Source organism: Mobula birostris, chromosome 8 (genome assembly GCF_030028105.1).
Source record: "Mobula birostris isolate sMobBir1 chromosome 8, sMobBir1.hap1, whole genome shotgun sequence".
Lineage (NCBI taxonomy): Eukaryota > Metazoa > Chordata > Chondrichthyes > Myliobatiformes > Myliobatidae > Mobula > Mobula birostris.
The window spans coordinates 167,013,221-167,027,026 of record NC_092377.1 but is presented as its reverse complement, the minus strand read 5'-3'; the positions used below and the strand labels follow the sequence as shown (position 1 = coordinate 167,027,026).

At 41.0% G+C, this 13,806-nt stretch overlaps 1 protein-coding gene across 1 annotated transcript in view; it reads left to right on the top strand.

The window, feature by feature from the left end:
• The window catches only part of piwil2 (piwi-like RNA-mediated gene silencing 2), a 109,621-nt gene that overhangs the window by 67,880 nt on the left and 27,935 nt on the right, over positions 1-13,806 (top strand). Inside the window, exons 13-16 of the mRNA XM_072267267.1 lie at positions 941-1,030; positions 3,415-3,555; positions 9,319-9,432; positions 13,564-13,752. Of these exons, the coding sequence (XP_072123368.1) occupies positions 941-1,030; positions 3,415-3,555; positions 9,319-9,432; positions 13,564-13,752 (534 nt within the window). The remainder of the gene's footprint in view (positions 1-940; positions 1,031-3,414; positions 3,556-9,318; positions 9,433-13,563; positions 13,753-13,806) is intronic.

The window sequence follows — 13,806 nt, the reverse complement described above, 5'->3', positions numbered from 1 at the left end:
TTCACTCTTTATCCTGCACTTCCATTGTCATCCTCCTTCTCTTGATATGAACAAAGAAAAAGTTCCTTGTGCCCTCCCTTTCCACCTCACCAACCTCCATGTTGAACAGATCCATAATTTGCACCAACTTCAGGAAACTGTGCTTCATCCGACGCATTTTCCCTTTTCCTCCCCTCTCAGCATTCCAGAGACGGTTGCGTTGACAGCTCCCTGCTTCATTTCTCCATCTTGCCTGTCCTCTCCCAGTGGAATTTCTCTCCACCCACTACCTCTGCAACTTAACATACAGTTGTGTTCTCTGTCTCCTGTTCTTATGAAATACCTGCAACCTGCTGTGTTAACTCTGTTTCCATCTCTGTGGCTATTGTTTGGCCTGTATGGTATCTCCAGAATTCCCTTTTTTAAAATTTCATAATTATTTTGAATTTGCATTTTTTCTGTTTTTTTTTGTTAATTTAAGTCTCCTGTACCATAAGGAGACAATTCCAGTTTCTCTGTTCTCTCCACCTACCAGCTCCACCAACCCTGATCCTTTCCAGTAAATCTCCTGTGTGCCCATTCACAAAGGCTTTTTGGCTAAAGGTTGTTTCAGATGCGCACCAAAACATGCAGTGAAGTGTGTCGCTTACATTCACAACCAACACACCCAAGGATGTGCTGGGGAAGCCCACGGGTGTCACCACACATTCTGGCACCAACACAGTCTGCCCACAACATTCAGCAGAACAACACAGAACACAACAAAACAGCAAAAGCCAGCCTCATGCCTCTCTCCCCCACCCCTGCATGCTCAGACACAGTCCTCTAACCCTAGTGCAGACGGTCTTTCCTTGACCTCCAGGCTCCACTAGACTTGTGAATTGTCCACGTAATGCAGAGGTTAGTTTCAAAATGGAGACAGATTCCGTTTATAATTTGTGTATAATTTTTTTTAATTTAGTTAATACAGAATGAAATACTACTTGTGCCTGAGCTGTCGTACATGACGGATATACCCGATCAGATGAAGAAGGATTTCCACACAATGAAGGTGGGTAACTGAACCACATCACGTCAAATGTGAGAATGTGGCAACTACTCATGCAGCCGTTTGATTGCAGGGTGAAGTACGTGCGCAAAGGGCTCTATCTTTTTGCGTGGGCTTTCGAGCACAAGTGTTCTTGTCTCGGCGGGCCTGGTTCGTTGTACCTGCACTGTAAATTGCTCAGGAGGAACGTTAATGATATTACTTCGTTGTTGTTCTTGTTCTGGTATAGGTAACGCGAACGCTTACAAGATTAGCTGGTGAATGCAAAGTCAGGAATTTACAAGGAACTCTAATTTCTCTAGGGGCACAACTAGATGTGCATCATGTTGTTTACTGAAATAGAGAAAGTCTTTCTAAGTTGTATGATAAGGTAAAAGAGTAGCCAAAACCTAACAAGGCTACAGGAGAATAGGTTCTGCCCTTAAAGTAGTGACTGCCCAGAGATTTCCTGAGTGAAGCACACCAGAATGGGGTAATGTACTAAATTCATTATTATTGTATCACAATCAATAAGTTTTGAAAATTTTTCAGCCCACAAGGTGGAAAGCACTACAGATGTCCCAGTGAAATGGTTTGATAGGGTATGGAAGAACTTGTAATGATCACTATCATGGGAGGGGAGGCAATGGGGTAAATAAACTTTGAGATTAAAATCAGGCAAGTTCCCAGCTCTTAAATAAGTAAATGTTTTGAGCTCTAAGGATTTGTAAACCTGTTGGATATGTACTTAAAACACTACTTCAGTCATAATCTTTTGTAAGGCAAAGTATAAACTGAATCAGCTTTATTATCACTGACGTGTCATGAAATTGTTTTGTAGCAGCAGAACAGTGAAATACATTAAAAATTGCTATAAACTTAATACTAAGGAATATATAAAAATAGGTAGTGCAAAAAGAACAATATAATGAGTTAGTGTTAATGGATTCATTGTCCATTCAAAAAAATCTGATGACTGAGGGGATGAAGCTGTTACTAATACATTGAGTGTGTCTTCAGCCTCCTGTAGGCCCTTCCTGATGGTAGCAAAGAGAAGAGGGCATGTCCTAGGTGGTGCGGGTCCTTATTAATGGATGCCACTGCCTTACGGCATTTTGACAATGCCCTCAAAAGTTGCGAGGCTAGTGTCCATGATGCTCGCTGAGTCTACAACCCTCTGCAGCTTTTCCCAATCCTGTCCATCAGTGTCTCCATACTAGACAGTGATGCAAATAGTCAGAATGCTCTCCACCATATATCTGCAGAAGTTAGCTAGAATCTTTGGTGACAAACCAAATCTTCTCAAACTCCTCATTAAATATGACCAGTGTCATGTCTTTCTTCTTTGTAGCTGCATTGATAAATGTTGGGTCTAGGATAGATCCTCAGTGATATTGACACCCAGGACCTTGAAGTTTTTTTTTAAACTTGTCACCAACATAATAAAGTTGCATGCCATCTTGGTCAATGTCTCCCATCCACTACATAATGTACTGGGTGGGCACAGGAGTACATTCAGCCAGAGACTCATTCCGCCGAGATGCAACACAGAGCGTCATAGGAAGTCATTCCTGCCTGTGACCATCAAACTTTACAACTCCTCCCTTGGAGGGTCAGACACCCTGAGCCAATAGGCTGGTCCTGGACTTATTTCCTGGCATAATTTACGTATTACTATTTAATTATTTATGATTTTATTACTATTTAATTATTTATGATGCAACTGTAATGAAAACCAATTTCCCCCAAGATCAATAAAGTATGACTATGACTATTGCAGAAACTGAAATAGAATATCAACCACGTAACCAGTCTGAGGGATGACTTTTGTCCAAGAAGCGCAGAAAGAATGTGTTAGAGAACAATCCTAGTTCAACAATTCGTTCAAAATGTGGCCACTTCATTTCGCAGGACGTTTGTGACAATTACTCAAATTTCAAAGTAAATTTATTAACAGAGTACATCTACAGTATATTACCATATGCTGCCTGGAGATTCAATTTTTTGCAAGTGTTTGTGGGAAAACAAATACAATAGAATCAATGAAAAATTACATACAACTAAAACTGACAAACAACTAATGTACAAAAGATAAACTGCATAAATAATGCTGAGAATGTGAGTCTTAGAGTCCCTGACAGTGAGTCTGTAGGTTGTGAATCAGTACACGGTAGTGGTGAGTGAAGTTATCCACACCGGTTCAGGAGCCTAATTATAGGATAATAACTATTTCTGAACTTGGTATTGTGGGACAAAAGGTTCCTGTACCTCCTGCCTGATGTGGTGTGATGAACAGCCTTGAAGTGATATTTTCTTAAATGGAAAAGGGCTTTCTGAACAATGGTGTGTGAACATATTCCTCTGTGCTTCTAATGGTTCTAATTTCCAGGTTTCCTTTGATCTTGCAGGACATGTCTGCACAGATTAACAAAAGTCCTGAACAGAGTGCTCTGGCTTTGAGGAAACTCCTGAACAACATCAAGGAAAACGCCAGTGCTCAGGAGGAGCTGTCCCTCTGGGGTCTCGACATTGACAGTGATGTTTTTGAAGTGGGTCCTGGTGATTTGTCTTGTTAAGCTGCTCTCAGGTTGGAATTTGGCAGAGGGAAGTGTTACAATTCTGTCAATAGCTGAGCGTTACTCCAGTGTGGAGTCAGGCAAACCCCTCCCTTTCTGAAACTCTGTCTGGACCTTGTGGTCCTTAGGCCATATGTGGTGCAGCAAAAAGTGGGAGAACCGTTGCCACTTGTACAGTGAAAAATTTGGAATACACTCAGTGGTCACTTTATTGGGTAGAGGAGTGGAACCGGAGGTGGTCTGCCGTAGCCTATCCACTTCAAGATTCGATATGTGCTTTCAGAGATGCTCTTTCTGCACACCACTATTGTAACGTGTGGTTATTTGAGTTACTGTCACCTTCCTGTCAGCTTGAACCAGTCTGGCCATTCTCCCCTGACCTTTCTCTTAACAAGGCATTTTTTTTTCCCACAGAACTGCCACTTACTGAATGTTTGTTTTTCACACCATTCTCTGTAAACTCTACAGATTGTTTTGCCTAAAAATCCCAGAAAATCAGTTTCTGAGATGCTGAAACCACCCCATTTGGCACCAAAAATCATTCTATGGTCAATGTCACTAAGATCACATTTCTTCCCCATTCTGATGTTGGGTCTGAACCTCTTGACCAAGTCCGCATGTTTTTATGCATTGAGTTGCTGCCACATGATTGACTAATTAGATATTTGCAATAATGATCAAATGTGCCTAATAAAGTGGCCATAGAGTGTACACCTACAGAATGAGGGAGCTCATTAGCTCCTTAGAGTCTGGCGGAGGGTTGTCAGTCCACCTGCTTCCTGGTTTTGGAATTCTCCAGAAAACTTGGGAAAATTTGTGTTCTCCCCAACATGGTGTCCTTGACTCTTCCATAAGCCTGAGGCAGATCAGATTTTGGTTTTTACCTAAGATTAGTTTTATTTGTATACATCAAAACATGTCAGTGATAATATAGTCTTGAGGGCATACTGGAGGCAGCCCATGAGTGTCACCAACACAGCATGCCCACAACTCATAACCCTAACCGGTACGTCTTTGGAATGTGTGAGGAAACTGAAACACCTGGAGGAAACCCACGTTCACAGGGAGCACATACAGTGTCCTTAAAGACAGTGGTAGGAATTGTATCCTAATCACTGATGCTGTGAAGCATAACATAGTTGCTGCACTACCTCCATTATTTCATCTTGGAGGATGCAGCAGGTCCCAGAGGCTGCCCTCATTCAATGTGATGTTCTTCAGGTAGAGCAATGCTGCTCCGTCCCTTTTGTGACTGTTCGGCTGCCTCTCCATTTCCTGTAGTTTTTTCTATGACAGGAAAGATACTAGCGTGGATAAAGCAGTGGCTGATTGGCAGGAGGCAAAGAGTGGGAATAAAGGGGGCCTTTTCTGGATTGCTGCTGGTGATTAGTGGTGTTCCACAGGGGTCTGTGTTGGGACTGATTCTTTTTACAATGAATTGGATGACAGAATTGATGGCTTTGTTGTAAAGTTTGTGAATGATATGAAGATTGGTGGAGAGGCAGGTAGTTTTGAGGAAGTAGGCTACAGGAGGAATTAGACAGATTAGCGCAAAGAAGTGGCAGACGGAATACAATGTCGGGAAGTGTACAGTCATGCACTTTGATAGCAGAAATAAAAGTGTAGACTATTCTCTAAGTGGAGAGAAAATTCAAAAATCTGAGAGGCAAAGGGACTTTGGATTCTTTGTGCAGGATTCCCTGAAGGTTAATTTGCAGGTTGAGTCTGTGGTGAGAAAGGCAAATGTGATGTTAGCATTCATTTCAAGAGGACTAGGATATTAAAAACAAAGATCTAATGTTGAAACTTTATAAAGCACTGTGAGGTCTAACTTGGAGTATTGGGGGCAGTTTTGATCTCTTAGGAAGGATGTGCTGACACTGGAGAGGGTTTAAAGGAGGTTCATGAAAATGATTCCAGGATTGAGTAGCTTGTCATATGAAGATCAGTTGATGGCTCTGGGCCTGTATTCACTGGAATTCAGAAGGATGAGGGGTGACCTAATTGAAATGTATTGAATGATTAAAGGTCTTGATAGGGTGGATGTGCAGACGATGTTTCCTATGATGGTAAAGTCAAAGACTAGAGGACACAGCATCGGAATAGAGGGAGGTCTTTTTAGAACAAGAGATGAAGAGGAATTTCTTTAGCCAGGGAGTGGAATCTGTGGAATTTGTTGCCACAGGCAGCTGTGGAGGCCAAGTCTTTCTGAATATTTGAGGCAGAGGTTTATAGATTTTTGATTGCACCATTAGTGATAAATAGAGAGTAAGAGATGGAAAATTTCTTAAATGCATTTATTTTAATGCTAGGAGCATTATATGAAAGGTGGATGAGCTTAAAGCATGGATTGAAACCTGTAAGTATGATGTGGTGGCTATTAGTGAAACATGGTTACAGAAGGGGTGTGATTGGCAACTAAATATTCCTGGATTTAATTGCTTCAGGTATGATAGAATCGGAGGTGTTGCATTGCTTGTCAGAGAAAATATTACAGCGGTGCTCTGTCAGGATAGATTAGAGGGCTTGTCTAGGGAGGCTATTTGGGTGGAATTCAGGAATGGGAAATGAGTAGTAACTCTAATGGGGGTGTATTATAGACCACCAAATGGGGAGCGAGAATTGGAGGAGCAAATTTGTAAGGAGATAGCAGATATTTGTAGTAAGCACAAGGTTGTGATTGTGGGAGATTTTAATTTTCCACACATAGACTGAGAAGCCCATACTGTAAAAGGGCTGGATGGTTTGGAGTTTATAATATGTGTGCAGGATAGTTTTTTGCAGCAATACATAGAGGTACTAACCAGAGAAGGGGCAGTGTTGGATCTCCTGTAAGGGAATGAGGTAGGTCAGGTGACGGAGGTTTGTGTTGGAGAGCACTTCGGGTCCAGTGATCACAATGCTATTAGTTTCAATATAATTATGGAGAAGGATAAATCTGAGCCTGGGGTTGAGATTTTTGATTGGAGAAAGGCTAACTTTGAGGAGATGTAAAACGAGTTAGAAGGAGTGGATTGGGACAGTTTGTTTTATGGGAAGAATGTAATAGAGAAATGGAGGTCACTTAAAGGTGAAATTTTGAGAGTACAGAATCTTTTATGTTCCTTTCAGGTTGAAAGGAAAGGTTAAAAGTTTGAGAGAGCCATGGTTTTCAAGGGATATTGGAAACTTGGTTCGGAAAAAGAGAGATACCTACAACAAATATAGGCAGCATGGAGTAAATGAGGTGCTCGAGGAATATAAAGAATGTAAAAAGAATCTTAAGGAAGAAATTAGAAAAGCTAAAAGAAGATATGAGGTTGCTTTGGCAAGTAAGGTGAAAATAAATCCCAAGGATTTCTACCGTTATATTAATAGCAAAAGAATAGTGAGGGATAAAAATTGGTCCCTTGGAGAATCAGAGTGGACAGCTGTGTGTGGAGCCAAAAGAGATGGGGGAGATTCTGAACAATTTCTTTTCTTCGGTATTCACGAAGGAGAAGGATACTGAATTGTGTAATATAAGGGAAACAGGTAGGAAAGTTATGGAAACTATGATGATTAAAGAAGTGGTAGTACTGGAACTTTTAAGGAATATAAAGGTGGATAAGTCTCTGGGTCCTGACAGGATATTCCCTAGGACCTTGAGGGAAGTTTGTGGAAATAGCAGGGGCTCGGACAGAAATATTTCAAATGTCATTAGAAACGGGGATGGTGCCGGAGGATTGGCGTATTGCTCATGTTGTTCCATTGTTTAAAAGGGTTCTAAGACAAAACCTGGCAATTGTCGGCCTGTGAGTTTGACGTCAGTGGTGGGTAAACTGATGGAAAGTATCCTTAGAGATGGTATATATAATTTTCTGGATAGACAGGGTCTGATTAGGAACAGTCAACATGGATTTGTGCGTGGAAAGTCATGTTTGACAAACCTTATTGAATTTTTTGACGAGGTTACTAGGAAAGTTGACGAGGGTAAAGTGGTGGATGTTGTCTATATGGACTTCAGTAAGGCCTTTGACAAGGTCCCACATGGAAGGTTGGTTAGGAAAGTTCAATTGTTAAGTATTAATATTGAAGTAGTAAATTGGATTCAGCAGTGGCTGGATGGGAGATGCCAGAGAGTGGTGGTGGGTAACTGTTTGTCAGGTTGGAGGCCAGTGACTAGTGGTGTGCCTCAGGGATCTGTACTGGGTCCTACCAAAATGTAGCACCTCACATTTATCAGCATTAAACTCCATCTGCCATCTTTCAGCCCACTCTTCTAACTGGCCTAAATCTCTCTGCAAGCTTTGAAAACCTACTTCATTATCCACAACTCCACCTAGCTTAGTATCATCTGCATACTTACTCATCCAATTTACTTTACAATTTAATTTACAAATTAGCTTTTCTAATTTCTTCCTTAAGATTCTTTTTACATTCTTTATATTCCTCGAGCACCTCATTTACTCCATGCTGCCTATATTTGTTGTAGGTATCTCTCTTTTTCCGAACCAAGTTTCCAATATCCCTTGAAAACCATGGCTGTCTCAAACTTTTAACCTTTCCTTTCAACCTGAAAGGAACATAAAAGATTCTGTACTCTCAAAATTTCACCTTTAAGTGAAAATGTTATTTGTCATATACATTAATGATCTGGATGATGGGGTAGTAAATTGGATGAGTAAGTATGCAGATGATACTAAGCTAGGTGGAGTTGTGGATAATGAAGTAGGTTTTCAAAGCTTGCAGAGAGATTTAGGCCAGTTAGAAGAGTGGGCTGAAAGATGGCAGATGGAGTTTAATGCTGATAAATGTGAGGTGCTACATTTTGGTAGGACTAATCAAAATAGGACATACATGGTAAATGGTAGGGCATTGAAGACTGCAGTAGAACAGAGAGATCTAGGAATAATGGTGTATAGTTCCCTGAAGGTGGAATCTCATGTGGATAGGGTGGTGAAGAAAGCTTTTGGTATGCTGGCCTTTATAAATCAGAGCATTCAGTATAGGAATTGGGATGTAATGTTGAAATTGTACAAGGCATTGGTGAGGCCAAATTCGGAGTATTGTGTACAGTTTTGGTCACCGAATTTTAGGAAAGATGTCAACAAAATAGAGAAGAGTACAGAGAAGATTTACTAGAATGTTACTTAGGTTTCATCACCTAAGTTACAGAGAAAGGTTGAACAAGTTGGGTCTTTATTCTTTGGAACGTAAAAGGTTGAGGGGGGACTTGATAGAATTATTTAAAATTATGAGGGAGATCGATAGAGTTGACGTGGATAGGCTTTTTCCATTGAGAGTGGGGGAGATTCAAACAAAAGGACATGAGTTGAGAGTTAAAGGGCAAAAGTTTAGGGGTAACATGAGGGGGAACTTCTTTACTCAGAGAGTGGTAGCTGTGTGGAACGAGCTTCCAGCAGAAGTGGTTGAGGCAGGTTCGATGTTGTCGTTTAAAGTTAAATTGGACAGCTGTATGGACAGGAAGGGAATGGAGGGTTATGGGCTGAGTGCAGGTCGGTGGGACTAGGTGAGAGTAAGAGTTCGGCACGGACTAGAAGGGCCGAGATGGTCTGTTTCCGTGCTGTAATTGTTATATGGTTTTAAGGCGTGAAGGGATACGGGGAGAAAGCAGGAGGTTGGGGCAGAGAGGAATAATGGATCAGCCATGATGAAATGGCGGAACAGACTCGATGGGCAAAATGGCCTAATTCTGCTCCTATATCTTAAGGTCTTAATACAATATTTCTTTAATCTGTTTCGTTCTCTTAACAGACAGAGGCAAGAGTCCTACCTCCTGAGAAGATCATTCTTCGACACAAGTCATTTTCTTGTGGGCCTGATGTTAACTGGTCAAGGGAAGTTGCACGGGAGAAAGTAATCTCTGGGGTAAGTTTTACAGGGCCGGTGAGTGACTGCCCTTGGGCAGCTGCATCAGTGCAATTGAGTGGAGCATCGTGATAGGTTAAATTGAAATTCGGTTAATCAGAATTAGGCTTATTATCACTGAAATACATTGTGAAATTTGTTGTTTTGTGACAGCAGTACAAGCAAGACATAAAAATTACTTATAATACTAGTGCAAAAATAGTGAAGTTGGGTTCATGGACTGTTCAGAAATCTGATGGCAGAGGGAAAGAATCTGTTCCTAAAACGTACATACATGGGTACATGTGTGGTCTTGTGCACCATGTGCATTACTCACTATTGTCAGTCTCTTTTTGTCCTGCTAATCTATTTTTTTGTATATTTTTCTTTTTTTAATCTAGTGTATTTTAAATATTGTACTAGTATCACAAAACAAATTTCACGAAATGTCAGTGATAATATACCTGATTCTGATTTTGCCCTTGTTGCGGTGAAACTCAATGTAAGCTTAAGGAATGGCATCTTGAATTTCCAGCTTGGCAACATTGAATTTCAGATAACATGCCTCCTTAATGAAGAATTGCCAACTTGTCACGTTAACTATTTTTGTCTCTGCTGCCTGACCACTGTTATTTGAGATTTGCAGCAATTGTTATGTTCTGTATCTCTCTGTTCCCACATCATTTGTTGACCCTCTCTGTTTGTTTAAACATGGGCTCACTGGCTTTGTTCTGCTCCCATGTCTTATAGTCTTATGATCTAAATGTCCTTCAGACAGATGATATGCAGCCAGCAAGCCTTCATCACCCTGCTTCAGCTGATGGCAGCGGCAGTAGTGTTGACATCTTTCTTTCTTTCTGGGCATCCAGCCTATCACTTGTTCCTTCCAGCCGTGCCCCCTTCTCTGCATCTCGCTAAAACAGCTTCCCATCATTATCTTGGCCTGTTCAAGGATCATTGATGTGGAAATCTGTATTTCCCCCATTTCTTCACAGATGTTTTCTTACTGCCGAATATTTGTGGCATTATCCACTTGTTAATTTGTTATGGGCACAGTTGCCTTAATTTGAAATAAACTGAACGTACTGTGATCAAACTCCACTATAAACTCTTCTCCATTCACTGTGGGTGTGTATTTCATATTTTTATTTATTGTATTTAGAGATACAGCATGTAACAGGCTCTTCAAGCCCAATTACACCCAAAAGACTGATTAATCTTGTAACCCATATGTCATTGGAATGTGGGAGGAAACCAGAGCACCTGGAAGAAAGCCACACAGTCACATGGAACATGTACAACTCATTGATATACAGCGTTGGAATTGATCCCAGGTCTCTGGCACTTTAGTAGCGTTAAGCTAGCCACTACACCACTGTACTGCTGGCAAACTACCAAAACCCAGGATTGAGGCACCATATTTGAGATCTTCAGTCTTCTAAAATTATCTTGTCATTTCGGGCTGGGCGATGAAATCTGGGCTGGGTTCGGTGGTCTAGGCCCAGAGCCTTTCGCTGCAGTGGTGCCCAGATCCTAGTGCGGGGTACGGTTCACTCTTTAGACAATTTAAATGCCAGCCCAGATCGGAGGCAAGAACCGATTTCACTCGTTCTCCGCGATATTCACTGCTCTGTCTCCAGGGCGCCAGGGCCTTTCACTTTTCCATTGTTTAGTCAATTTAAATGCTGGCCCAGATAGACTGATAGACAGGGCATCGGTCAGGATAAGAGCTGATTCCGTTCATTCTCCATGATGGTCATCTTCGTGGCACTGCCCCGGCTGCTGTGCTCCGTGCCACTGATATGAACTGATGAGTGAGCAAGGCTTTTGGGCCAACTCCGAGCTGCGCCGGGGTTTGGATGGGGATTTAATTTTGGTTTGAAATGCAGTTGTTCGCTTCAGTTGTTTTTTCTCTTGCGCATCATGTTGGTCTTTTTTTTATTCTTTAATTTGGGTTCTTTCAGGTTTCTTGCTTTGTGGCTCCTTGTGAAAAAGCAAATCTCAAGCTTGTGTAATTTATACATTCTTTGATAATGAATGCACTTGAATCTTGAATCATTTAATGGAGTTTCAATTCAATCATAGCCAGATTGGCCTCATACCTTCATAGTTTTGCTAAGGTTTAGGAATGCATTCTCAGATTAAAGAGTCACTTGGACAAGAGCAGGTGCTAAAGGTATTATTATGTAGTCTAATGTTAAAACTTCCTGTGGAAATGCTGTACAAGACTGAGAACTTAATCGTACTTGGCATCAAGGGTGGTGAGGCAGGGTGAAGGGTTGTGGGGTGGAATGCTGCTTTCGGACAAGGAGTACAGAGCCTTGGGTCCCACTCTATCAGGTTCAGGAACAGTTATTACCCTACAGCCATCAAGCTCCTGAACCAGTGTTGATAACTTCACTAGCCTCAACTCTGAACTGATTCCACAGCCTATGGGCTCACTTTTACTTTCTTTTCCTTTCTTTTTTTTTCTTTTTCAATTTTTTTATTAACCATAGAAATAAACATAACATGGTAGTAGTACGAAGTTATTGGGAACACATTGTTATAATTAAAATTAACATAAGTGGTTATAAAGCCAGATAACACTTAAATGATACAAATCCCAATCATATAGGATACAGATGAATAATATAAAACAAAGAAAAGTACCTAAAAAAAAAAGTCATGAAAAAGGAAAAAAAAAATAACCCCCCCCAAAAAAAAACTAGTCTAAACAGAATTAATGAACTAAACTTAAAAAAAAAAAGACATGGGCTGTTTTGTAACATCATAAACAAAGAGAAAAAAGAAAACCTTAGTGTCAACGACTCCGTTCCTCTCAACCAACATTACAAAGAAGTTAAATAAGTTTGGAAATGGGCAAATTACATCATATGAAAATGTTGAATAAATGGCCTCCAAGTCTTTTCGAATTTGATGGAGGGGTCATAAACAACACTTCTAATTTTTTCCAAATTTAAACACAGCCTAGTTTGAGAAAACCAATGAAATGTGGTAGGAGGAGTAATCTCTCTCCAATTCAGCAAGAAGGATCTTCTAGCCATTAAAGGCTCTATAACTCATGTTCCCAGTATTATTTATTTACTTATATTTTCTTTTTATTTGCACATTGGTTATTCATCAGTCATTGTGTAGTTTTAAGAGTCATAGAAGTCATAAAACACTATAACACTGAAACAGGTCCTTTAGCCCATCTCTGTGCTGAACAATTAAACTGCCTAGTCCCATTGACCTGCATCTGCACCAGAGTCCTCCATTCTCCTCCATGTACCTATCCAAATCTCTCAAGGTTGTAATCAGTTCACCCTCTGAGTGAAAACATTCACCCTCATGACCCTATTACACATTTCACCTTTTACACTTAACCCAGGACCTCTAGTTTTCATCTCAACCACCCTCAGTGGAGAAAGTCTGCTTGCTTTTCTCTTTATCCCCTGAAATTTGGTATACTGCCATCAAACCTTCCCTCATTCTTCTCCAGTTTCAAGCAGGGGTTCTCAACCTTTTTTATGCCAATGAGCCTTCCCATTAATGGAAGGGTCTGTGGATCCCAGGTTGGGAACCCTTGCTGTAGGGAATACAGTCCCAATCTATTCAACCTCTCCCTAAAGCTCAAGTCCTGGCAACATCCTTGTAAATTTCCTCTGCACCTTTCAGTCTTATTTACATCTTCCTGTAGGTAGGTGACCAAAACTGCACACAATACTCCAAATTAGGCCGCACCCCCAGCATCAACATAACATCCCAACTTTTGTACTTGATACTTTGATTTATGAAGTCCAAAGTTCCAGAAGTTTTCTTTTTGATCTAACTTCCTGTGGTGGCATTTTCAAGGAACTATGGATCAGTATTCCCAGATCCCTCTGTTCTGCACCCCTCAGCGCCCTGTTGCTCACCATTTAAGACCTACCTTGGTTTGTCTTCTTGAAGTGCAAAACCTCACACTTGTGTGCATTAAATTCCATTTGTCTTTTCCCAGCTGGCCCAGATTCCGTTGCAACTTTTCATTGATTCTGTTGTATTTCTCTGTTCTACTGAGAATGCCAGCAAGAAAATTAACCTTAAGGTAGTATGTGGTGACATATATGTACGTTGATAAATTTGCTTTGAACCTATTGGAAAGATTCTCATACCGTGCATGTTCCACAGGTTCCATTGCATTGCTGGGCTCTCTTTTTCCCAAAGCACAGTGCCACATATGCCAGGGAACTGGTCAAGTTGATGTCAAAGGTGGCAGAGCCCATCGGTGTGAGCTTCCTGCAACCTGCCTACGTTGAGCTGAAGGATGACCGGACCCAGACCTACATCCGAACACTTCAGTCACACCTGGAGAGTGGCGTACGTTGCAGGTTGCTCTTTTCACGTCTGCATCTTAATTACAACAAAGGGTTT